The sequence below is a fragment of the Marmota flaviventris genome, chromosome 7 (genome assembly GCF_047511675.1).
Source record: "Marmota flaviventris isolate mMarFla1 chromosome 7, mMarFla1.hap1, whole genome shotgun sequence".
In the NCBI taxonomy this organism is placed as follows: Eukaryota; Metazoa; Chordata; class Mammalia; order Rodentia; family Sciuridae; genus Marmota; species Marmota flaviventris.
In genome coordinates, this window is record NC_092504.1 from 74,333,840 (window position 1) to 74,361,735 (window position 27,896).

At 38.8% G+C, this 27,896-nt stretch overlaps 1 protein-coding gene across 1 annotated transcript; it reads right to left on the reverse strand.

Annotated features, from left to right (window-relative positions):
* Positions 1-915: 915 nt before the first annotated feature.
* Positions 916-27,710, reverse strand: LOC139706362 (broad substrate specificity ATP-binding cassette transporter ABCG2-like). The gene is made up of 9 exons (XM_071614013.1): positions 27,514-27,710; positions 24,659-24,664; positions 24,462-24,521; positions 23,802-23,915; positions 22,633-22,786; positions 19,622-19,758; positions 13,785-13,936; positions 1,911-2,019; positions 916-1,168 (listed from the first exon to the last, which is right to left on the reverse strand). Exons 1-9 carry the CDS (start codon positions 27,708-27,710, stop codon positions 916-918), a joined length of 1,182 nt encoding a protein of 393 aa, XP_071470114.1.
* Positions 27,711-27,896: the final 186 nt, after the last annotated feature.

Sequence of the window (27,896 nt, forward strand, 5' to 3'; positions counted from 1 at the left end):
AATAGCATTGATTCACATTTACTAATGTAATCTGGATTTCGGTGCAATCATTTTTTAAGTGAAGGAGAAGAGCACTCGTAACCAGTCAACCTATGATTGTGGTAATGATCTTTTTAAAAAGGAAAATGAAAAAGATAATGGAAATAGTTTAAGTTGGAGGTGAAAAATGTACACCATTTATGATAAAATATACAGCTTCATTATTAGATTTCACCGCTGAGATAAATAATTTAAATGGCTTGGCCAAAGTCTGAGAGCATCAAAATACAGTGCACACTATTACACTACTTTCTAAATTAAGTTGAACACTAACCTGTTTTTGTTGAATTGAGAGAATAACAGAGAAGATGATTGGAATGGCCAATACTCCTCTCAGTGTCTACCAAGTATTCCCAGTTCAGGGCCCAGTTCAGGAGCGGGACCTATGAATGTCCTACAACATAGTAGCAAAGCAATGCAGGCACCTGGCAAAGTTGATCTGGGAACAAATTAAAGTCCACGCAGCTAAGAGGGATGACTTCAACTGAGCTCTCAACTCTTCTGCCAGGAAACATGCACATTTTCTACCTGCCCATTTCCCATAATCAGGAGTGCAACCAGGATCTTACATATGCAAGGCAAATATGCTCATACTGAGCCACATCCCCAGCACTTTTTGTTTTGCATAGGGTCTTGCTACATTGCCCAGGTTTGTCTCTAACTTGTGATCCTCCTACCTTAGCCTCCTGAGAAGCTGGGAATACAGGCATGTACCAACATATTAGGCAACTGTTTTATACTTTAAGAAGCTTCAAGTGAAAATGCTTACATTAGAAATAAGAAAAAGAAAAGAAAATACTCATAATTATTAAGTAGACTATATCAGAACCCAATTGCTCCCACATAAGAATCTCACAGCAAAATGAAAAGAATCTTTCAGATTACCCTCTCTATAGAGGTCCTGTAATTAGGCAGCAAGTTTTTGAATGAATGCCAGGAAATCCATCTGAGTTGGTGACAGAAGGAGGTGACATAGGTGGTTTCCATGAAGGCTGGTCTCCTCTCCTTAAGACCACGTGAGGGTTCTTCTAATTCAGCTTTTGTGTCTTTGTACAAGGAGGAGTTAGAATAAAACTCAGCTAATGTTTTTGTGACTGTTTTTTCTCTCTTAGGAAGTTCTTCATTGTGGCTGACTTTAGAAAAAAATAGATAAAGAAAGCAAATATTACTAGCAGACAAGAACTGACTTAACCCTATTTTCTGTGACTCATTTATGAGATAACAGTTTTATTCTAAAGCTGTCACAAGTGTTGTCACTGATGTAAACATTAGTAAACAGAGCTAATTGGCCAGACTTCTGCCATGATCATATGGAGAGAGAAAACTCACTTGACCTTTCCCTAACAATTTGTTCTTGAAATAGACTTCTTACCACAAAGAGTTATATTTCTTAGTATAAAACCTTGTCCTTGCTTTCTACTAGGAGAAAATACATAAAGTACCAAATTTTTTTTTATTTTAAAAATACAATAAATAGGGCTGGGGATGTGGCTCAAGCGGTAGCACACTCGCCTGGCATGCATACAGCCCGGGTTCGATTCTCAGCACCACATACAAACAAAGATGTTGTGTCCACTGAAAGCTAAAAAAATAAATATTAAAAATACTCTCTCTCTCTCAAAAAAAATACAATAAATAATGTGTAAATTTATTTTTAGTGAATTTTCCTCTTACAATAACATCATCATATAAATGCTCATTCATAAATAGAATATAAAACACAGCACTCATTGACAATAAAGTCTATCTATTGGCTGGCATCAGAACATGGCATTCACGTGAATTCACAAAGCTAAGTTTTAATGAGCCACCACATTACTAAGCTTTGGTCAAACCGATTAGGCAAATATCTGTGAATCTAAAAGATTCACATATCTTCATGGTCTTCTTCCTCTCTGTTTAATACCACAGCAGAGGAATTTCCGTAAATGATGTCCAGGAATAAGTCAGCAGGGTTATTGTGGGGCTCACAGGAATAACCTATAAAAGAAAACACCCCAAGAACTCAGCCTAATGGTCTTGTAATGTAAAGAGGGCTCATTTCCAGAGGGTGATGGAAATGAGTCTAGGGAAGACAGAATCTGCTGTCTTCTCACCTCACATGTTTGTAATTTCTTTCATCCTATTCATTCATGCAGACTTTCAACAATATTCTTTCTGCCAGCAATACATGTGTGCGTTTCATAAATCATGAAACTCTAACAGCTATCAATATGCTCTGGTATTTACCAGTACTTCTACTAAAACTAGGTTCAGAAAAAAAGTATTAAAGGCCTGGGTACAGTGTGATCTTTGAGTTCACTTAGGGACTGCTGAAACTTCCCTATGCATGTCAGTAATACTGCTTCTCTGCCTACTGAATTTGGAGGTGCAAATGATCATCTCACATGCTGCCATATTCCGAATATGGAGCAGCATTCTTGAGAATATGACCAGTAGGTTATACCTGAACTGCCACCTCAGCTTCTTTTGGCACAATCATCTGAAGAGAGCCTGAAGTCTGACTCTCAAATTCATCTCCACTGGACTCTCCAGACTCATACATGCTTGGTTAGATTTATTTTATTTTTAAAATAGATTGTTAGTTGTGGGGGACTTTTATTTTATTTATTTATTTACTTATGATGCTGAGAATTGAACTCCATGCCTCACACTTGCTAGGCAAGCATTCTACCACTGAGCCACAACCTAAGCCCAGGTTATAATTAAATGACAGAGATTAAAATAAACAAATAAAAAAAAAACAGCTAGTGAGTATTCACTACTGCATTTGGAGTCATGAAGAAACACATATGATCATCTCCAAATGTCTTTAAGTAGATTTTTGGAGCCATTTTTAAAAAGCAGATAATTCAATATAAAATAGAACCAGGCAGCTCAGAAACATTGGTTCATTAAAGATTAATTTAGAACCACACATTCTATTGACTATTATTCACACCCATTCAAGTCATAAATCTTAAATATAATGTTTCTAGAAGGTGATGTAGCATCTTCATGAGCCCTCATCAAGGCAGAGCAAGATCACTGCCAAGTCAACATAGAAAAACCACAATTGGTTCTATGATCAAGAAGAAAGTAATACTGGTACTTTCCAAAAATATTGAAATGACAGAATAACTAGATGACAGTACAACCAGTTAAATAATGAACTTTCAGGAAAAGAGCACTGTAATGGTTTGGATTTGAAGAATTTCCTTCCCCAGATTCATATATTTAGCACTTGGTCCCCAATGGAGCAATGTTGGGAGGTGGGACTTTTAGAAAATGATTGGTTCATGATGACTATAATCTCCTTAGTAAATTAATACATGTGGTTAATTAAAAATATGAATAAATTACTGGGAAATGGGACCTAGATGGAGGAAGTTGGTGAGTGGGGCCATCTCCTTAAAGGTTTTATGTTTCCCTTGCCCCCCCCCCCTCATTCTCTCTCATTCTACTTTCTGGATGTCTTGAGCTAAGCAGCTTTCCTGTGCCATGTCCTTCTACCATGAGGTTCTGCCTTATTACAGTCCCAAATAATGGAGCCAACTGAAGGTGAACTGAAACCTCTATAATCATTAGTCAAAGTAAATCTTTCCTCATCAAAGTTGCTTTTCTCATGTATTTATCACAGTGATGAAAAGTCGACTATCAGAAAATATGTACCAAGAAGAGGAGTCATTGCTGTTACTGTGCCTACCCATGTGGTTAAGAAGCCTTTGGAAATTATTTGGAGGAGAAATCTGGAAAGGTTTGGTGATGACAGCCACAGAAGCCTTAAGATGTTTTAAACAGAGCTTATTGAACAATTCTGGTGGGAGGTCAGAAGACCAGAATGCCCATAGGAGTGCAGACAATAAAGACTACATTCATGAGTTTCAGATGGAAGTGAGGACTGTTTGGGGAACGGGACTGGAGTCCGTTTGTATTATATCCTGGCAAAGAACATGTGTACACTTTTCCATGTCCTTAGACTTTGTATGAAGTTGAATTTAAATGTGATGGACTAATTAATCTGATGGAGGCAATTTCAGTGCAGCACAGCATTTTGATCTGTTTGACCATCTTTATAATAAAAATCAGGACTAAATATCAGAGCAGAAAGCTTTTGAAAATTTTGTAGTTTGGCCAGAATTTAGTATGACTAAATGCAAAACAAGTACTTCTCATAGTGACAATAGGAGAGATGCCTTGAGGGCATTGAGTAATTGACCAACCTGCATAACAGGCTCAAGTGTGTAAAAATGAAAACATGTTGAAAGACTTTAAGAAGAGTCCTGTGGCACCCTACTAGCACAGAGGTGCCTAAGAAGTTCTTCCCTAGGATTCCTTTCACCCTGTGTTATGGTTTGGATGTGAGGTGTCCCCCAAAATCTCACATGTGAGATAATGCAAGAAGGTTCAGAGGAGAAATGTTGGGTTGTGAGAGTGTTAACTCAATCAGTGATTAATCCCCTGATAGGGATTAACTGAGAGGTAAGTGAAGTGGTAGGGAGATGCTGAAAGAGGTGGGAATCAGAGGTGTGCCTTTTCTATCTGGCACATGAAGACCTCTTTCTGCTTTCTGATCATATGGTGAACTGCTTCCCTCTGCTACACTCTTCAGCTCTGATGTTCTACCTCATCTTAAGCCCCAAGGAATGGAGCCTGCTGTCTATCCATTGAGACCTCTGAAACTGTGAGCCCAAAATAAACTTTCCCTCCTCTACAATTGTGCTAGTTAGGTCTTTTAGTTGCAGTATGCAACTAGCTGTGTACGCATTCAGAACTGCTGCAGCCATAGTTCAAGAGGTCCAAAATAGAGCTGTGGCTGGCTGTACAGTTTGCTATCATCCACATGATGGTTGTTTTGCAGGAATACAGGATGCTAGAGTTAGGGGAGTCTCTCAGACTTCAACAGAGAGTTCAAATGAAGGCCTGAGAGCCATATAGTGTGTTTCAGAGTTGGAATCCCTGAAGGTGAACCCTGAGAAGGCAAAGTGTGAAACTTTGAGAGTGAAGCAAATGATGCAATGGAATTCCAGGAATTAAAAGATCCCTAGAATGTAGAATGTCTCGCAAGGAAAGCTGCAGACTAGGAGCAGAACCAGAAGAAGGAGCCATAGGGGTTACAACCAGTAAGGACAGAGACGGAGGGGCTTCCGCAGCCCTAAGAGCCCAGATCTCGCTACCATTGTCTCAGAAGCTAAATGTGGACCTATAGAATTTAATGTTTTCCCTGCTTTGGTCCAGTCCCTTCATTCTATGTCCCGATTTCTCCCTTTTGGAATGGGAAGGTTTACTCTGTCATTATATGTTGGAAGCATAGAACTTTTTTATTTTTATAAGAGTTTACAGCTAAGGTTTTGTCTTGAATCTCAGAGGAGACATTGAAATTAGACTTTTGAGACATGGTACAACTGTTAAAGCTATGGGGATTCTTGGGACTGAATGCACTTTGCATTATGAGATAGGCATGAGTTTCTTGGGACCAGGGTAGAAATTTATGGTTGGCATATGAAGTGTCCCACAAAGATTCATGTGTACAAGGCTTGGTCCTCAGTGGAAAGATGTCCAGAGGCGGGGCTTTTAAGAAACAATTGGGAAAAGGAGAAGGAAGATGGCGGCGAGGGGAGTGCATTGTCCCCGTGTGCTGCTTCACTGTGTGGGAGTATGACAAGTCAGGACGGCTAAAGGATATTTTGTTAGGAATTTCCAGCAATAGTGGGGTGCTCCGGAACCTGGAGGAAGGATTTCCATCGCACGAGGATCGGCTACGGGGACTCAAACGCGAGAGGTTTGTTGCACGGAGGGTAACACTGCTTATTCAGCAAATCGCCCCGCGGCTAAAGTCTGCAGAGCGCGCTGGGATAGAGACGCAGGGTTACAGCGCTGCAGTTTCTGCCAGCCGCGCAAGCACCGTACTCAGGGCTGAATTCTGGGTTCGAGACGGGGGAAGGAAGCGGTCCATCTCGGTTCTCCACACCGGTCAGACCACAGAGGAGGCCAGCAGCCACCATGTTGGTAAACTGACGTCACCACCCCTGTTTTCGACTGACCGCAGCTCATTCAGCAATAGATCAGGTAATTTCAGGCTGCAATTCGCCTGCGGCTTGCAGACAGATTGCTAGGGTTCAGCGCCTGGGTGCTTCTTAGAACCTGATCCTATCGGAGCGAACACCGAGCGCGGGGCGGCCGAGTTCCGGCTCCCGGAACCGTCCCGGAACCGCCCTGGCCCAGGGCTGCGGAGCCTGCGGAGGCTGCTTCTTGGACCCTGCGCCTATCAGAGCATACACCAAGCACTAAGCAGCCGAATTCCAGCTCCCGGAACTGAGCCTGCGGGACTGCTTCTTGGAGTTTACACTTATAGGAGCTTACACAGAGCACGGAGCGGCCGAGTTCCGGCTCCCGGAACTTCCCTGGCCCGGGGCTAGGAGCCCGCGGAAACTGCTTCTCGGTCCGGGTCCTGCTGAGGGCCGGTCAGGACTCATCCGTTGCTTTGGTTGCCTGGCAAGGGGAACGAAATGCTGCCATTCACATAGGATACCAACATGGCAGAGATCTGATGTCAGCAGAAAGCGGCGGAGGAGAGAACTTCATCAATACCAGCGGTGACATAAGCAGTTGGTCTCCTGGTAGGGGGGGTGAGGCACAGTCACCCGAGTCTCCTCAATTTGTCGTCGAGCCAGAGGGGAGGAGCCGGGCCGCCGCCAGCGCCCAGAGCAGGCCCAGCGGCTCGCCAACATGGTGACCGCGTGACCCCAATTGGAGAGGGGGCGGAGCGGAGCCGCCACCCACACCCGCAAGGTGGGCAGACCCGTGACCCAGTGGTACATGGGCGTGGTAGGAGGGGCAGGGCAGAGCCGCCGTTCGCGCTGGCAAGGTAAACAGACCTGTGACAGCCTGGCGGGTCAGGCCCAGTGGCCTGCCAGTGTGGTACACACGTCACCCCAACTGGAGTAGGGGCAGAGCAGATCCTTCTGCCACGCCCGGATCAGGCCCTGCCGGTGTGGTGGTCACGTGACCCCAATTGGAGTGGGGGCGGAGCGGAACCGCCACCCGTGCCCTCAGGGTGAGCAGACCAGTGATCAACCTGCAGATCAGGCCCAGGGGTCCGCAGGCATGGTAGGAGGGGCAGGGCAGATCCGCCGCCCGCGCCTCCAAGGTAGGCAGACCTACAACAGACCGGCGGATCAGGCCCAGGAGCCTGCCGGCGTGGTACAAACACCACCCTAATTGGAGTAGTGGCAGAGCAGAGTCGCCGCCCGTGCCAGGAACAGGCCCAGCGTCCTGCAGGCGGGGTAGTCACGACACCCCAATTGGAGTAGGGGCAGAGCAGAGCCTCCACCCGTGCCCGAAAGGTGGGCAGATCTGCGACCGACCAGCGGGACAGGCCCAGTGGCCTGCCAGTACGACAGACACGTCACCCCATTTGGAGTAGGGGCAGAGTAGAGCCGCCTCCCGCGCCTGCAGGGTAGGCAAACCTGCAACCGACCGGCGGATCAGGCCCGGTGGCCTGCCGGCGTGGTACACTCGTCACCCCAATCGGAGCAGGGGCAGAACAGAGCCGCCGCCAGCTCCCAGAACAGGCCCAGTGACCTGCCGGCGTGGTAGCCACGAAACCCCAATTGGAATAAGGAGAGAGCATAGCCGCCGCCCGCACCTGCAGGAAAGATACGCAAGCAGTATGAAAAGACAAGGAAAGAAAGGACCACAAGCAATGCAGGTCAACGCAACTTTAGAAGAGGTAACAGCTGCAGCAGATGGAATGTCAGATAAAGAATTCAGGATATACATGCTTCAAATGATCTGGAGTATCAAGGAAGACATTAAACAGCAAAATCAGACAATGAAAGATCACTTCGACAACGAATTACGCAAACAAATCCAGGAAGCAAAGGATCAACTATACAGGGAGATAGTGGTTATAAAAAACAAACAAACAGAAATCCTAGAAATGCAGGAAGCAATAAATCAACTTAAAAACTCAATGGAGAATACTACCAGCAGAGTAGAACACTTAGAAGAGAGAACATCAGACAATGAAGACAAAGTATTTCAACTGGAAAAGAACATGGACAGCTCAGCAAGACTGTTAAGGAACCATGAGCAGAACATCCAAGAAATGTGGGATAACAATAAGAGACCAAACTTAAGAGTCATTGGGATACAGGAAGGTACAGAGCTCCAAACCAAAGGAATGAGAAGTCTATTCAATGAAATAATACAAGAAAACTTCCCAGACTTGAAGAATGAGACAGAATCCCAAATCCTAAAAGCCTACAGGACGCCGAATGTGCAAAATCATAAGAGATCCACACCTAGACACATTATAATGAAGATGCCCAACATACAGAATAAGGAGAGAATTTTAAAAGCTACAAGAGAAAGGAAGCAGATTACATTTAGGGATAAGCCAATTAGGATAACAGCTGATCTTTCAACACAGACTCTGAAAGCTAGAAGATCCTGGAATAACATATTTCAAACACTGAAAGAAAATGGGTTCCAACCAAGAATTGTGTACCAAGCGAAATTAAGCTTCAGGATGGAAGATGAAATTAAAACCTTCCACGATAAACAAAAGTTTAAAGTATTCACAGCTAGAAAACCATCTCTTCAAAACATCCTCGCCAAAGCATTACAGGAAGAGGAAATGGAAAATAACAATGAAAACCAACAGTGGGAGGTAGGACAGTAAAGGGGGGGGGGATAATCAAAGAGGAAAACAAACCATGTTTAGTAACAGAAATAAACAAATATGGCTGGAAGAACAACCCATATCTCAATAATAACCCTAAATGTTAATGGCTTAAACGCACCAATTAAGAGACACAGGCTAGTAGAATGGATCACAAAACAAGACCCAACAATATGCTGCCTACAGGAGACGCATTTGATAGGAAAAGACATACATAGGCTGAAGGTGAAAGGTTGGGAAAAATCATATCACTCATATGGACTTCAGAAACAAGCAGGAGTGTCCATACTCATATCAAATAAAATAGATTTCAAGCCAAAGTTAATCAAAAGAGATAAAGAGGGACACTACATACTGCTTAAGGGAACCATACAACAACAAGACATAACAATCATAAATATTTATGCCCCAAACAATGGTGCAGCTATGTTCGTCAAACAAACTCTTCTCAAGTTCAAGAGTCTAATAGACCACCATACCATAATCATGGGAGACTTCAACACACCTCTCTCGCCACTGGACAGATCTTCCAAACAAAAGTTGAATAAGGAAACTATAGAACTCAATAACACTATTAATAACCTAGACCTAATTGACATATATAGAGTATACCACCCAACATCAAGCAGTTACACTTTTTTCTCAGCAGCACATGGATCCTTCTCAAAAATAGATCATATATTATGTCACAGGGCAACTCTTAGACAATATAAAGGAGTAGAGATAATACCATGCATCTTATCTGATCATAATGGAATGAAACTGAAAATCAATGATAAAAGAAGGAAGGAAAAAGCATACATCACTTGGAGAATGAACAATAGGTTACTGAATGATCAATGGGTTATAGAAGACATCAAGGAGGAAATTAAAAAATTCTTAGAGATTAATGAAAACACAGACACAACATATCGGAATCTATGGGACACATTGAAAGCAGTTCTAAGAGGAAAATTCATTGCTTGGAGTTCATTCCTTAAAAAAAGAAAAAAACCAAGAAATAAATGATCTCATACTTCATCTCAAAATCCTTGAAAAAGAAGAGCAAAACAACAGCAAAAGAAGTAGAAGGCAAGAAATAATTAAAATCAGAGCTGAAATTAATGAAATTGAAACAAAAGAAACAATTGAAAAAATTGACAAAACTAAAAGTTGGTTCTTTGAAAAAATAAACAAAATCGACAGACCCTTAGCCATGCTAGCGAAGAGAAGAAGAGAGAGAACTCAAATTACTAGCATACGGGATGAAAAAGGCAATATCACAACAGACACTTCAGAAATACAGAAGATAATCAAAAACTATTTTGAATCCTTATACTCCAACAAATTAGAAGATAGTGAAGGTATAGATAAATTTCTTAAGTCATATGATCTGCCCAGATTGAGTCAGGAGGATATAGAAAACCTAAACAGACCAATATCAATTGAGGAAATAGAAGAAACCATCAAAAGACTACCAACTAAGAAAAGCCCAGGTCCAGATGGGTATACAGCAGAATTTTACAAAACCTTTAAAGATGAACTAATACCAATACTTTTCAAGCTACTTCAGGAAATAGAAAAGGAGGGAGAACTTCCAAATTCATTCTATGAGGCCAACATCACCGTGATACCTAAACCAGACAAAGACACTTCAAAGAAAGAAAACTACAGACCAATATCTCTAATGAACCTAGATGCAAAAATCCTCAATAAAATTCTGGCGAATCGGATACAAAAACATCAAAAAAATTGTACACCATGATCAAGTAGGATTCATCCCTGGGATGCAAGGCTGGTTCAATATACGGAAATCAATAAATGTTATTCACCACATCAATAGACTTAAAAATAAGAACCATATGATCATCTCGATAGATGCGGAAAAAGCATTCGACAAAGTACAGCATCCCTTTATGTTCAAAGCGCTAGAAAAACTAGGGATAACAGGAACATACCTCAATATTGTAAAAGCAATCTATGCTAAGCCTCAGGCTAGCATCATTCTGAATGGAGAAAAACTGAAGGCATTCCCTCTAAAATCTGGAACAAGACAGGGATGCCCTCTCTCTCCACTTCTGTTCAACATAGTTCTCGAAACATTGGCCAGAGCAATTAGACAGACGAAAGAAATTAAAGGCATAAAAATAGGAAAAGAAGAACTTAAATTATCACTATTTGCAGATGATATGATTCTATACCTAGCAGACCCAAAAGGGTCTACAAAGAAACTATTAGAGCTAATAAATGAATTCAGCAAAGTGGCAGGATATAAGATCAACACGCATAAATCAAAGGCATTCCTGTATATCAGCGACAAATCCTCTGAAATGGAAATGAGGACAACCACTCCATTCAAAATATCTTCAAAAAAAATAAAATACTTGGGAATCAACCTAACAAAAGAGGTGAAAGACTTATACAATGAAAACTACAGAACCCTAAAGAGAGAAATAGAAGAAGATCTTAGAAGATGGAAAAATATATCCTGTTCATGGATAGGCAGAACTAACATCATCAAAATGGCGATATTACCAAAAGTTCTCTATAGGTTTAATGCAATCCCAATCAAAATCCCAACGGCATTTCTTGTAGAAATAGAGAAAGCAATCAGGAAATTCATATGGAAAAATAAAAGTCCCAGAATAGCAAAAACAATGCTAAGCAGGAAGTGTGAATCAGGCGGTATAGCGATACCAGACTTCAAACTATACTACAGAGCAATAGTAACAAAAACAGCATGGTACTGGTACCAAAACAGACGGGTGGACCAATGGTACAGAATAGAGGACACAGAAACCAATCCACAAAAATACAACTTTCTTATATTTGATAAAGGGGCTAAAAACATGCAATGGAGGAAGGATAGCATCTTCAACAAATGGTGCTGGGAAAACTGGAAATCCATATGCAACAAAATGAAACTGAATCCCTTTCTCTCGCCATGCACAAAAGTTAATTCAAAATTGATCAAGGAGCTTGATATCAAATCAGAGACGCGCCGTCTGATAGAAGAAAAAGTTGGCTACGATCTACAGTCGTTGGGGTCGGGCTCCAAATTCCTCAATAGGACACCCATAGCACAAAAGTTAATAACTAGAGTCAACAAATGGGACTTAATCAAACTAAAAAGTTTTTTCTCAGGAAAAGAAACAATAAGAGAGGTAAATAGGGAGCCTACACCCTGGGAACAAATCTTTACTCCTCACACTTCAGATAGAGCCCTAATATCCAGAGTATACAAAGATCTCAAAAAATTAGACAATAAGAGAACAAACAATCCAATCAACAAATGGGCCAAGGACCTGAACAGACACTTCTCAGAGGAGGACATACAGTCAATCAAAAAGTACATGAAAAAATGCTCAACATCTCTAGCTGTCAGAGAAATGCAAATCAAAACCACCCTAAGATACCATCTCACTCCAGTAAGATTGGCAGCCATTAAGAAGTCAAACAACAACAAGTGCTGGCGAGGATGTGGGGAAAAGGGTACACTTGTACATTGCTGGTGGGACTGCAGATTGGTGCAGCCAATTTGGAAAGCAGTATGGAGATTTCTTGGAAAGTTGGGAATGGAGCCACCATTTGACCCAGCTATTCCCCTTCTTGGTCTATTTCCTAAAGACCTAAAAAGGGCATGCTACAGGGACACTGCTACATCGATGTTCATAGCAGCACAGTTCACAATAGCAAGACTGTGGAACCAACCTAGATGCCCTTCAATAGACGAATGGATAAAACAAATGTGGCATTTATACACAATGGAGTATTACTCTGCATTAAAAAATGACAAAATCATAGAATTTACATGGAAATGGATGGCATTAGAGCAGATTATGCTAAGTGAAGCTAGCCAATCCCTAAAAAACAAATGCCAAATGTCTTCTTTGATATAAGGAGAGTACCTAAGAACAGAGTAGGGACGAAGAGCAGGAGAAGAAGATTAACATTAAACAGTGATGAGAGGTGGGAGGGAAAGGGAGAGAGAAGGGAAATTGCATGGTAATGGAAGGAGACCCTCAGGGTTATACAGTGGAGGAGGTAGAGAGAGAGAGGTGGGGAGGGGAGGGGAGCGGTGGGGAGGGGGGAGGGTGGAGGATGGGAAAGGCAGCGGAGCACAACAGACACTAGTATGGTAATTTGTAAATCAATGGATGTGTAACTGATGTGATTCTGCAATCTGGGTATGGGGTGAAGGTGGGAGTTCATAACCCACTTGAATCAAAGTGTGGAATATGATATGTCAAGAAATTTGTAATGTTTTGAACAACCCACAATAAAAAATTAAAAAAAAAAAAGAAACAATTGGATATAAAGGTTCTAACTTCATGTGGATTAGTCCATTTGGTGTATTAATAATTCCAAATATTCCTACTGGAAACTAGTGGGACCTAGTTGGAGGAAATAGGTCACTGGGAGCATGCTATGGGAGGATCTGAAATTCCATTCCTTTCTCCTCCACTCCCCTCCTCTCCCCATCATTGTTGTCCCTTCCTCCTCCTCCTCCTCCTCCTCCTCCTCCTCCTCCTCCTCCTCCTCCTCCTCCTCCTCCTCCTCCTCTTCTCTCTCCCTTTCCCTCTCCCTCTCCCTCTCCCTCTTTCTCTCTCCCTTTCTGCTTCCTAGCAGCCATGAACTGAGCAACTTTCCTCTACCATATTCTTCCTCATGAGATTCTTCCTAGTCTCAGCTCAGGTCCAAAGCAATGCAGCCAGCTGGCCATGGACAGAAATCTCTGAAACTGTGAGCCAAAATAAATTATCTTTTTATAAGTTGTTTTTCTCAGGTGTTTTGTTACAATGATGGAAATATGACTACCAATCAATGATAACTGAGAATCATAACAGACAGGTCCAGTAAAAATACTCAGATGCACACACACATGCATACTCAGATAGGAGAGGAAAAAGAAAGAGACTAAAAAACAAACAAACACTGCCAAAATGAAGAAAAATTCTGGCACCAAAGTAACCAAAGATGTTTTAGGATGGTGGAATCCCAGGTACCTCTATATTATCAAACAGCACTCCTATGGACTCCTCTGCTCTCTCCCAACATAGGATTAATGAAGGATCAAGTACATGCAAAATGTCTACTACACCTGCTGATGAGAAGTATTCCAAAGCCTTCTGTGCAGGACCATGGTACATTAATTTTCCTGAAGCCAAGATGGCGAGGCTGTCAAACAGCTTGAAGATGAAATAGTGAGGTCTATGAATAGAGAAGATAACCATTCGTCCCTGCTGAGAAATCCTAAGTTAAAAGGGAAAACAATGAATCATTAAACATCTGAACCATGAACTTCTTGGTAAAATATTTTATTCTTGGTATTAGACCATTTGTTCCCATTTCAATTTGATTTTCTCTTACGGAGTTCTCATCTCATTTTATATTATCTACATGATTACTGGGGAAATGAAATTCAATATTTTTATTAAAAACACTAGTATGTCTTAAAGGATTGTGAATGAACAGTCTGGAATCTACTATGAAGATTCCTGGATAGTCTTCCCAGACTTTGAATTAAGTTCTAGGGGTGGCTACAAGGAGTAATTTTTTTTTTTTTTTTTGTACCAGGGATTGAATCCAGGGTGATTAACCACTTACCCTTCTTTTATTTTGTATTTAGAGACAGGGACTTATTAAGTTGTTTTGGGCCTTGCTAAGTTGCTGAGGCTGATTTTGAACTTGTTATCCTCCTGCTTCAGCCACCTGAGATGCTGGGATTACAGGCATGGGCCACTACACCTGGCAGGAGTCCATATTTTTAAGAAGCATCCCAGGTAATCTGGAAGTACACTTGAGTTTGAGAACTAGTTATAGAGTAAATATTTTAAAAATTGTCATATGGTAAATTCTCCTTGATCATTTATATCTTTTAGGATTAATTTTCATTCTTCTAACCTGATAAAACAATTAACATTACTAAGTACATACTATGTGTTTGCTAAATGCTTTAGAAATAGCCATGCTTTGATGTTCACAATATAGTTAAAAGGCAGTTCCAATATAATTATTTTCTTCTTTTTACATTTCAGGCTTAAAGTTCAAGTAGATGATCAAAGGGTCATCAAATACTAGGGAGAAAATTTTGAATTTGATTTCTAGTTTAATTCTACAGTATAAGCAGTGCTAAACTTCCTTTTCAAAGAAGTTATAGCTTATGGGTAGAAGACACAATGACAAAATCACTGTTAAAAAACTATATTTAAAATACTTTAGGGACTGGGCATGGAGGTACATGCTTTTAATCCTAGGTATGCAGGAGGGTAAGGATGGAGGATTGCAAATTTGAGTCAAACCTGGGAAATTGAGTGAGATCCTGTCTTAAAAAAGAAAAAAGAAAACAAAAATTAAAAGAACTGGAGATATAGTTCAGTGGTAGAGCACCCCAAGTTTCAAACTTTAGTACTGAAAAAAAAAATATAAGACAAGACAGCTTGAATATGCATACTTAAGAAGCCCCTAGTATATGCTAACTGTGTGTGGAAAGATGCTTTGCCTCAAAGATAATCAGTCCAGTAGACCAATAATTTCAGTACAATGGGAAATAGAATTAGATAAGGGTTCTATTTAAGCAAAATAGGAGACTTGCAACCCATTATGAAGATAATACTAGTAAAACATCAAAAGTTCCAACAGGAGTGAGCTAAAAAGAGAAGACAACTCATTCTTGAAGAACAAAATAAACAAAGCATGAAATTAAAAAAAATGTTTATTTTGGAAACTAAAAGAAGCTGTTTTTTTCAAAGCAGGACTTGTGTGTGTGCGTGTGTGTGCGCGTGTGTGTTTGAGACTGAGATATTAGATGTTGGATGAAGAAAATAACTAAAGAGATCACAAAAAAAGGGACGATTAAATCTTCACTCAAAAAACACAACTGTAGCCAACAGGTATTAGGGAGCTAGACTAGAAGCAGGAAGCATAATTGCATGACAGCCCTGCTTCCCAAAATTTTGTCTGAGGACCAGTGGCAACGTTATCAGAATCCCCTGTTTGATTCTCCTTTGGAGAATTTTAGGCTCTATCTCAGACTAAAGAAATAGAATATGCATTATAACTAGATCATTGATGATAAGAATACACATAAGTCATTTTGAATGACCAATTATAGCTCCCTGCAGTAGGCAGCATGCTTGCATGCTATGTAGTGCAAAGCATAAAGAAAGCAGTTATATATTTTGTATCAATCCATCATTTGCTAATAAACATCATTAACATATTTATAAATAATAAAAATATCTTGGGTATATTCTGAAATGCTACCAGAAGGCTAGACCCATAACTTGGCATCTACACTTTTATGTGGACTTTATATTTCAAAATTAAGATGTTTAATTATCCATCTTTGCACCTTCCTGTTTCTTCTCTGCTAGCACACAACCTTGCTTATGGGGGCATGGGCACCAAAGGAAGTGACATAGTGATAGAGAGGGTGAGCCATGAAGGTGGTGTGTCTGGCAGCTTAATATATGAGGCAGAGGGGTTCCAGAGGTAGTAGACCAAAGCAACTGGGAGACTGATTGCATTAAACAATTAAATTACTTAACTGAGAAAATAAGCAAATATATTGAGATAACGGGCCATATCTCTCACTGTCTAAAGTGACTTGCAAAGATTGAAAGGACAAAATTTAAAATAACACTGAAGGGGGCTAGGGCTGTAGCTCTGTGGCAGAGCACGTGCCCAGCATGAGTGAGGCACTGGGTTTGATCCTTAGCACCACATAAAAATAAACAAATAAAATAAAGTATAGCTGTCCATCTACAACTAAAAAAATATTTTAAAATACACTGAATTGTTAGATTGGAATTAGGAATATTATTATGAATTCATGGGATTTTAATGATAACATTAATTGCTAAAAGAAATGTCAACATTTGCAGATGTATGTTTATTTGTGACTATCAGAAATTTACATGTAGGTGTTGGTAATGTTGCTCAGTGGTAGTTTGGGTACATACAATGTGCAAATCACACAGACACTCATAAATGCACATGTAAGTATATTTATAATTATTATCTGAACAAATAAAATATAGAATCAGATTTCTACATTATATGTGTGCACACACACACACTTACACATGTATATTTCCTAGATTTGTCTACTAAAGCCAATGCCACTAGAAGCTAAGCCACTCCAATAATAGTAAGTGCACTAAGCAACTAGATCTTGGTTTCTAACCAAGGGCTCCTTCTACAAATGGCTGGTATAGTACAACATGAGCATGGAACATCATAATGACCACAAAGAAAATAAATGTTGGACAAATGATTAGGGAGAAGTCAAAGGAACTCAAAAGCCACATTGAATGAACTCTAAGAGACCCAATCAGGATCAACTTGATCAATAAAACAAGGAGTAATAGAGATTCCAACTCACTAAATCATATGGGAAATGAATAGGGAAAAAGAAACGTCTTTTTCTTAGATACACTGTAAACAATTACATGTTAGGCAGCTACCACAAGAGCAGGAGATTTGGGTGCATCTAAAATTGGTGGGGGACATTTGATGAGGAACAGAATTTGGCATAATAGCCTATTTTATTTCCCAATAATATACTAATCTATTCAAGTGTGGGGAAAATAGTAATTTATCAGAAGAGAAGTCCAGCAGACACCAATGTGATCAGATGATGGAGGTGTACACCAGCTGTGGTGGGTGAAGCTCAGGTGTGTTATACTGGAAACTCAGCATGGTTTCATGCCTGAGTCAGCCTAAGCAACTGTGATAGACCATCTGAAGGTCACTCATGAAATGTCCTAACTCAACCACATGAGAGCCAGAGAAAGACTGAGCATCTTTTCCAGATTAGAGGATAAAAAATGAAACATCCAGGAAATATGTGTTTCTTCAGAATCCTGAGAGAGAAAGAAATCAGGGTGAGCTTGTGACATCTGACTGGAGTTGAAGGACTCAATGATTGTGAAGCTGTTATTGTTATGTTCCTCACTGGAAAGTTGACATGGTGCAGCATCTTTATATCTTGGAGTTTAAACTAAGGAGTATTCAGTTGTAATGGAGGATGATGTAAAGTAAAACAAAAATCTATGTAATAGTGATCAGAGACATGGAGGACAAGAAAATGCCATAAAATGTAACAATTGGAGAGTCTAGGAGAGAAGAGTGGATTTTATTTGTAATATACTTAGAGCCATCTTATAATTTTGAAATTATTTTTTATACTTTCAAATAAGTTTAAAAGTTAACTTTTGAAATGTTGTTTCCTATAAGCTTTCCTGTCAGAGTCTTGCATTTTTTTTCTTTTTGTTTTGGGAATTGAATTCAAGGGCACTTAACCAATGAGCCACATTCCTACTCCCTCTTTATATTTTATTTAGAGACAGGTCTCGCTAAGTTGCTTAGAGCCTCACTAAATTGCTGAGGCTGGCTTTGAACTCATGACCCTCCTGCTTCAGCATCCAAGCTATTGGGATTACAGACATATGCCACCATGCCCAGCTCCACAGTTTTCACTTCTTAAGAAAAACTAGTGTCATTTCTTCTGCTTCATTCTTCCTCTTAATCAGGCCCCAAATCTCAGGCATCATTCTCTCAATTCTCAAAGCCCAGGTCCACTTCCCAAACTGATTGTTTTTTTCCAGCCTCAAACAGATTCAGAACCTGTGCTCCTCTCACCACTGCAGCATGAGCACCTTAGTCCAGACCCCATCCTACCTCAACAATTCCTACTTAGAGTCCTTCACTCATCCTATCCTAACCTCACAGCCTTCCCTATTGCCATTGCCCTGCTCTGATATGCTCAAAATGCTTCCATGAGTCTTCTGTGTTAAGTGCAAGGTAATCAAACTAGATTTAAATGTGTCTGTTTTCCAAAATCAGATTCTCAGTAACCAATCATAAGAGCTCTATATTACCCGAGTTGCATTACAAGGAAGGCCCCTCTGTTTAACCCCTTAATGAAAGTAACTTTCTAATAATCTATCTGCTATATGCTCTCTTCTTTCTTCTGCCCTTTTCTTCCTATAAAGCCAACCCCCTTTGCTCAGTTCATTGAGCATTCATTGTTCCCAATTCTAGAATGGCAAATGAAAGCTTATTGTATCTTTAATAAGACAAAAAAATGACCCCATGTCCCTAGCAAAAAAAAAATAGAAATCCATATATTTAACACTGGCCTAGGAGAGCTAGGCCAGCCCAATTTCATCTCACATCATTTCTAACTGTGAGTGGCTGAATTCTGGCTTTTCCAAAACTCTCATACTATAATCCTAACCCCCTGTATCTCAGAATGTGGCTACTTTTAGAGATAAGAGTCTTCAAATTGGTCATTACGATTGCATGAGAACCTTGAACGTCCTCATCTCATTGGTGTCCAGTTAAGAGGAGATTAGAAACAGGCACAGAGGGAGAAGATGGTCATCTACAAGCCAATAAGAGAGGCCTTGGAAGAAACAACCTTGTGGAATATCTTGATATCAACTTTCAGCCTCCAGAGCTAGAAGAAAATTAATTTCTGTTGTTTGCCTCCAGTCTGTTGTATTTTGTTTTTAACACCAAAATCACCCAGTTTCCTCTCCTCTTCTCTACTAGGTTCTGTCTCTGTGGTCTCTCTGATGTTCCACACACACCAGGAATGCTCTTGCTCAGGGCTACTGGCTGCTCCTTCCACCCAGAACTCTTTTCTGCAGATACATCAGGTCTCACTCCATCTCACCCATCATATGCTTGTGATCTTCCCTGACCCTCCTGCTATTTAAAACAGCTTCCCAACCCCATTACTACTTTCCTTCCCTACACACTTGTTTCATCAATCTCGATAACATTTCTTTGTTTGTTTATAATTTCCCTGAAACAAAGAAGTGAGAACGCCTGCTGATGTATTCTGAATTCCCTGAACCAAGAATATCTGGTAAACAGAAGTAATCATATATTGAACAAATGAAAGAACTATGTTCCCATAGCCTTTACCTTTTCCGGAGCAAAATAACAGCATTTGTAGTGATCAACTCTAAACCAATTGTTGGTTTATCCAAGAACAAGATGGGAGGATCTGTGATCAGCTCCATTGCTATCCTGGTCCTTTTTCTTTCTCCCCTAGATAAAACCTAAAACACAGATTATTACATTATCAACAAGAATGGCACAGTCACTATGATTGTTGAACAGTCCTGACAGAAAAACTTTATCTCATTGTCCTAATTATTGTGAGCAACAAATAGATGAACACGGGGGAGAAGAAAGAAGTTTCTCTTAAAAGTGAATAAACTGAGGGTCAGAGCAGAGCTGCTAAGTAAGTGCCGAGACTGGCTGTGAAGCCCATGCTTTGAACAGTCCTGCATGTTTTTAAGTATATTTAGGTTTAAGATAGTCCATTAGAACATGAAGAGTCATTGCCCTGACATAGTGAAATTATAGCCTAAAATGGGAGAGAAAGATAGGAGAGGAAAAGGGGAAAACTTTATGGTGATTTATTAGACTTCTAACAACCTCCCTCACTGTTTTCACCAAAAGTCCCCAAGTGGACTTACCAAAAATAGGAACATTTAGAGCCAGGAAAAGTTCACTATCTACCATACAACAGTTACACCTTTTCAGTTTCTATAAGGTTTTCCAGACTGACATTTACCATGCCCTAACTGAATACAGAATTTCTACTTTACCTTTTCAGACTTAAAAGAAGACAGGTTACTCAACAGGGCAATGGACTCATTCATTTGAATGAGTCAATGTCATTCTGTGTGTGAGAAGAGAAAGAAGGTTTTAGGTAGGCAGAAATTTAGAAGCAATTATGAAATTCAGAGTTCCCAAAGACTCCCTTAACAGGATTCAAACAAAGGTCCTATTGACAATTGAAATATAAAAGACATTTGGACACAAATTGGAAAATGAGTCCAAATTAATATGAACTCTATATAGATGATGGTGTAAATACATTACTCATTGTGTTAGTCGATAATGGTATTAAAAAAGGAAGGCAATGTTGTTGTTTGTTCTAGGTGCATAACAAGTATTCATAGGTAAAATATATATATATATATATATATATATATATATATATATATATATATATATGTATATTTCTATAAAATACTTCAGTAAGAGATCGCTATAGTAAGGAAGAAGATATTAACAACTGAGAAATCTAATAGAATTATGAATTTACTCTTCTATTAATGACTCAACAATCACATTATAGTAATCAAACTATCTTTTCTTTTCTTAATTAACTTTTTAAATTTATATATGATACCAGAATGCATTACAATTCTTATTACACATATAGAGCACAATTTTTCATATCTCTGGTTATATACAAAGTATATTCACACCAATTTGTGTCTTCATAATGTACTTTAGATAATAATGTCCATCACATTCCACCATCATTTCAAACCTCATGCCCCCTCCCTTCCCCTCGCACCCCTCTGCCCTATCTAGAGTTTTTCTATTCCTCCCATGCTTCCCCTCCCTACCCCACTATGAATCAGCCTCCTTATATCAGATAAAACATTTGGCTTTTGGTTTTTGGGGATTGACTAACTTCACATAGCATTATCTTCTCTAACTCCATCTATTTACCTGAAAATGCCAAAAGTAAAAAAAAAAATGAATTATTGAATTCAATTAGATTATTTGAATATAGGCAGTCAGTGACTGCCTCTGTATATTTTTCCAGCAAATATAAGCAAGAAATTTAGGGTAGTGATTGCTTATTGTTAAAGAATAGAATAGAATCCCACAGAAGAAACTCAAAGTCAAATCAATAAACATACAAAAAGCAAAGACAACTCTATCACACCGTACACAAAAAATAAAAGATAAATAGTGGCATCCTAGGGTTACTCTTCCATAACAAATATATTTCACATGCAAGAATATCCACAAGTACTATAGGAAACATCAGCCAGTAGAACCCCAACTTTCATTGCTTCTAAGTCTGGGAGTTCTTAAGGAGGTGAACCATTTACAGTCTAAGTAGTTCATTATCACACACAGCTTGAAATGTCTGCTCAGCAATCCCTGCCTACAGACTGTTCAACTGTTCAATAGTGAGTGTTAAGTTGATGCATTCCACTCAATTTTTTTCTCTGATCCCTAAGTAGGCATTAACTCTTTGTCACACTTCACTCTTTGTCACACTTGTTCACAACTGTACCTCTCAAACCTAAAGAAGCCTGGAATATAGATCAGGAAATAAGGACTGGCAAAGGAAAGGAAAGAAAGGAGAGAGTGAGGTGGGGATAAGAAAACTGACAAAGAAAGGCTCCAAGATATCTTGGTGACTATATGAATTAAAAGTAAATTATAGGGTTGGGGATGTGGCTCAAGCGGTAGCGCGCTCACCTGGCATGCGTGTGGCCCGTGTTCGATCCTCAGCACCACATACAAAACAAAGATGTTGTGTCCGCTGAAAACTGAAAAATAAATATTAAAAAACTCTCTCTCTCTCTCTCTCTCTCTCTCTCTCTCTCTCTCTCTCTCTCTTAAAAAAAGTAAATTGTAATTTGACAAAATACAATTTTGAAAGACAAATTATAGGAAAGTTAAACATACAAAGCAATAATCCTTGGATTCTTGTCATTTATCGATTCCAGAAATATACCTCAAAAAAGTCATGGAACAAAGGCCCCAGGAGGAAGAGAAAAACAGAAGTTAATAGCAGGAAGAGAAACAGGAAGAAGAAGGGTTAGTTCAAAGACATCAAATGAGCCATGACTTAACAATGAGGGTGGAAAGGGTCCTGTGAGGAACAGTCCCCACACCAGACCACACTCCATTCCTAGGATACAACCATTATTAAGAGTATTTTTTCACTTAATTTCCACCGTCATAGTATGTAAGTAGTCATTGTTCTCATCATTAGAGAAAGCAGCCACTTTTGACCCCACACATTTTGGGGAACACACATTTAGGTCACAGCATCTACACAGGAGGTCATCTTTCATGGTTATGATACTATCAGGTTTTTTTCACACTACCTTGGAATCTGCTACTTTATCCAGGTTTAAATCTTCAATGACTTTGTTGATCTTATCATTTTTTTCATGATTTGTCATAGCTGTTAGAAGCCGAGGAGCCACTGAGAACTGTAAGTTTTCTTTCACTGTCAGGGTGGCCATCACAATATCATCCAAAACACAATTTTTTTTTGTTATTTTTTGAAGTTAGAAATCAACATTTTCCTTTTACCAAAAAATGTTTTATTTTCACTTTCCATTAGGAAATTGCCAAACATATTCAAAAATAGACAGAATAATATAATAAACTCCACATCTTCAAAATTCAATTTCAGTAATTATAAACTCATGATCAGTGTTGTCTCATCTATAATTTGAAGCAAATTCCAGACATCATAGTTCATAGTTCTATATGTATATAAAATGTAACCACAATATGATTATCATACCTAAAATTTGTTAGTGATAATATTTAATATCATTTGATTTCCATTCAGTTTTCCCTATTTCATACTTGTTTCTTTACTCTGTAATGATTTTAAATGCTTAATCATAAATCTGCTCCAGGCTGGACTGACTCCTCTCTGGGACTTTGTTTCACTAATCTTCTAAGTTGAGTGTAATTTTCCCTGTACATGTGTCTTCTTCTGTCTCATTTTAATCTCCTCAGTTATATTTCAGTATATGTAACTTAATCCATTATCTATAAAAATAACATAACCAAGGTAAAGTTCAAGCTAATAGTAAACTTTCAACTATACCAATTGCAGTGACCCACATAAAGATAGCTGCAGAGTCCAAGGAAGTCATTTTCATTCTCAATCTGCACACCGGGTTTGAGCCCAGGTAATCATGCCCACTAGAGCCAGATATAGCCAGGTTGCTTTGTACAAGGATTTGCAAACACATCTTCTAGGGGAAGGAAAAAATGCTAGAAGGGTAAAAAGGATAACTGTGGACCCTTTTGTAAATTATACACAAGCCAGAATTGATACCATTGTCCAACAGGGTCATTTTCCAAGTCCTCATTGCTTTTCCATTTAACTCTGAGATGGAAGATTATGAAAGCTGGTGGAATGAATATTGGTTATGTGAGCATGTCACATAAACAACTAGAAGCACAATAAGCTGTAAGTAAAGAGTATTCTCATACAGATGAAACAAAAAAGGCAAATATACGAATTCTTACCTGAACTACATAACCCAAATTACATTTGAAATTATCAGATTGAGGTGCTCCATTGATCAAAACATCTCCAGATAATCCAGATGCATCTTTCCTTGCAGCTAAGATATTTAGCAACCTATAAAAGGACATGTATGTTACAGATTTCTCTCCTCCATTATAGGCCATATCTCTCATATTCTGCTAAAGTTAGAAAATTTACTACTCCAGAAATCTGAGGTTTAACTAAAATTATTTATATGTGCATGTGTATGTTTAAATTCTCATCATATTTTTTGTTGTTACTGTTGTCGTTGTTACAAGAAAACCCAAAACTATATAAGCAAAGCCATATTGGCTGATCCAGCACAATCTTCCCAAATGACCTTCTAGCTGTCTGAATTTGGTGGATCCAGCTCAGGCAACGTGCTTCTTTACCAAAAAAAAAAAAAAAAAAAAAAAAAAAAAAAAAAAAAAAAAAATTCTTGTCTTCAATTATTCCTTCAGCTCCATCTTCCCACTTTTATCATTATTCCCTTTCTCCCCTCTCCATTCACTTCTAATATGGCCAACATCACCATATCAATTATTTAGTTATGCCCTAGTAAAGCTTTAAAAAGTCATCTTTAAAAATCACATAACAACTACACAGGAGTGGTTGAGACATATTTTCTGTTATACTCACAAAGATTTCCCTCGACTTTGGTGTGCCAGAATAGCATTGAGACCAGGTTTCATGATTCCACTGTAAACACAAAAGCATGAAGATTTATTGTTCTACTTTAGATGCAGTACTATTTACTTAGACTCTGCAATGATACACTCAAGGAAGACTGAAAAAATTGCAGACAGAAAACAAGCACCAAATCAAAGAAACTAAACTTAATGGTTAACAGAAGTCTAGTCTACGAAGGATGTTATTATTAGTCAATATTTATAAGAAAGATGGATCAGGTCCCTCTAAATTCCTTTCAATTATTCTTTAAGCCATGATCATTTTTGGATAACTATTCCATTTACAATAACCTCAAAAATAAAATAAAGTACTTGGAATTAAATTAACCAAGGAGGGGAAAGACCTCTACAATGATAACTACAGAATGTTGAATAAAGAAACTGAAGAACTTACAAAATAGAAAGACATCCCATATTCTTGGATAGGCAGAATTAATATTGTCCAAATGGCTATACTACCAAATGCAATAGACATATTCAATATGTGTAGGTACCTGCATACATATATTCCCTAGGTCTGTCCATTTAGAAGGCACAGAGCAATGACACAAGAATAGCAATGAGTATTCAAATCACCCAGATGGTGTTTTCTCTATACCATTCTTCACAAAAATAAACACTGGAGGATTCCAGGACTGGGAAGGCAAGTATACAATAAATTTGGAACTTCTTGCTTTTCCAAAGAATTAAGAGTGGTGGGATGAGTTAAAAAATAAAAAAAAGGAACCTGTCTTGAAAAATTTCCTACTGACTAAATCAGCAGCAATAGGAGTATGAAGATAAATAATACTAATGAAGCATTACAATTAAGTGTTATTGTATAGAGTACAAATCCATACTAGACACTGTGATGCACTCCTGTAATCTAAAGACTCCTTATGCAGATGCAGGAGGATTGCAAGTTTGAAGCCAGCCTTGAAAACTTAGCAAGATACTGTCTCAAATCAAAATATAAAAGGACTGGGGAAGTAGCTTATTGGTATAGTAACTCTTAGTTCAGTCCCCAGTAAAGGAAATTTAAAAAAATACAATCCATGAGTCTATACAGTAACTGAAAGGAGAAATGATGAATGAAGATTTTTCTATTACTGGAATGCAAATTATGAGACAATGAAAATAGAAACTCACCCTTTATCAACTATCATAGTGGTTGCTGATCCACACAGGAGTCACCACAGAGGAATGAAACTCAAGTTTAATGAAGAACAAGATTCTGGAGTAATATCAGAGTATCACCATTCATATTAATCAAGTACAAAGAGGAAAATGGTGATCTGATGGTGAAGTTTGATGGACAGTAACATAACCAGGTGTTCAGTTTTAACATCACCTGGAGTGGGATGGGACTAGAAAGTACCAGGTTGGACAAGACAGGATATGGTAGTTAGTCAATTATGTGAGGAACACAGTGAAGAGTGATCCTCAGGACCTCTCCTGCCTTCACTCTGAGGATATATCATTTCTTGGTAGCTTCCAGAAAACAATTGAGTGATTATACAGGACAGGAATCATCTTTCTAAAAGTAGTACTAAAAGAACTACTTCTTTTAGTAGTGATAAAGGTGTATCATGTGGATAGTGTGCTCTCAAGTGATTCACAAAAACCTGTAGTAACTATGGACACAAATGAGACACAGTGATGCAAGCAAACAGTGCAGTGTGGACAGTTAAGAAATCTGGTGAAAGGGTTATGCACATGCAGCTTTACGTCTCAAATTATCTCAAAATAGATAACCAGACCAATCTACCAAACAGGGTGAAGAATTTTCCTCACAATTATAGGATATCCACACATCTGCTGGAATGGAGAATTTTTTTCATAATATTTTTAGTTGTCAATGGACCTTTATTCTTTACTGATTTATATTTAGTGCTGAGAATTGATCCCAGTGCCTCATGCATGCAAGGCAAGCACTCTAACATTGAGCTATATACTCAGCCCTTTTTAAAAATAATTTTAGCATTGGAAAGAGAAAGCTCAAATGCTAGATATGGATAAAAACTAAGCAAAATAAAATTCTAAGAAAGTAGGGAAAATTAAGGAATTCTCATGATCAATTTTTGCCTTATTGCCTTCTTAAACAATGAACAGAAAAGCAAAAATGCAAAGAAAAACCAAGATTCTCATGACTTTTCTTGAAATATTGTCATCATTTTCAATAATGATAGTGCTATCCAACACAAACAAACAAAAAATAAGATAATGAGAGTGACCCTTCACACACCAGAGACTATTTGAGTCCAGCAGATAAGAGAAAGTTTGGAAACACTGCAGCCAGAAAAATATGACCTTCTCATGAATAAAAAACCAGAAATGTGAATAAGCATGAAAACCAATGTTTGCTATGTTTGTAACAGTAAAAAAAAAAATAAAAACTTCAAGACTTACTACATTTTATAAGCCTAACAAAGCACAAAACAAAGGCCTCCTCCTTTGTAGAGATGCACACCACTAAGCCATAAACTCAGTGTGAACTCTTGAATAGAGGAGACCCTTAGTATATTGAGTCAGTAGTCTACCAGGTAAAAAAAAAAGATAAGCAAGATGAATTGGGAGTGTAGCTCAGGGGAAGAATGATGACCCAGGGAGCACAAAGCCCTGGGTAAAGTCTGTAATCCACACTCCTCCATGCTCCAACAAATAAAAAAAAAAAAGGGTGGGAGGGCTAAAGTGAAGGGCAAGGTAAATATACATTCCCACAGTATGTTTGAACATCTATTCAAATTGCATGTGGTCAATCACATTACTTTCTACAAAAAATCTTGTCAGCATTTCACAAGTCAATTTTAATGAGTCAATTTTCATGAGTCAATTTTAATTCATTAAATGGAATCATTTTACTCCAAGTTTAGTCAAAAGGGATGAAAGCATGTGTCTATACACCAGCACAAAGACTGAAACACAAATGCTCACAGTAACTTATTGGTATTAGGCAAAGCCTGTGAAGCCTGTGATATGTCATTAAAGTGGTCTTTTAAAAAGTACTTATACATAATTGATATTTTATAATAATTTTTTTCTCAACTGATTTCCTACAAAATAGAAAGCCACTCTTCACTTTTTCCCAATAGCAGATGTTATGGAAACTTAACACAGCCCCTTCAGAAAATGTCTTCAGGTCACTGGAGGTCATCTCAGGGAGGTCATTGTTGTTTCTTTGTAAAAATGGGATATAATCCTGGTCATTACTGGAAGACATCTTGACATATTCTGCCTTTCTGTAGAGGGGGAAACAATGGAAGTTGATAGTCCATATAAATGTGATTTTAAACCCTTGCTAATATATTTAAATCAATTCTGTTTTAAAGTGTGCTGCACTAGATTACTTTCTAATAGTCAGCCCACATCACTATGATGAGAACAATCTTTGAATCCATAATGGGAG

Bases quoted from the DNA above. Each gene is read 5' to 3' on its own strand.
- LOC139706362 (XM_071614013.1), bottom strand. From the start codon at position 27,710: ATGTCTTCCAGTAATGACCAGGATTATATCCCATTTTTACAAAGAAAC. The intron at 23,916-24,461 runs GTGAGTATAACA...GTCCTTTTATAG, and splicing joins CAAAGTCGAGGGAAATCTTT to GTTGCTAAATATCTTAGCTG. The intron at 1,169-1,910 runs GTGAATCTTTTA...TTCTAAAGTCAG, and splicing joins GAAGAAGACCATGAAGATAT to CCACAATGAAGAACTTCCTA.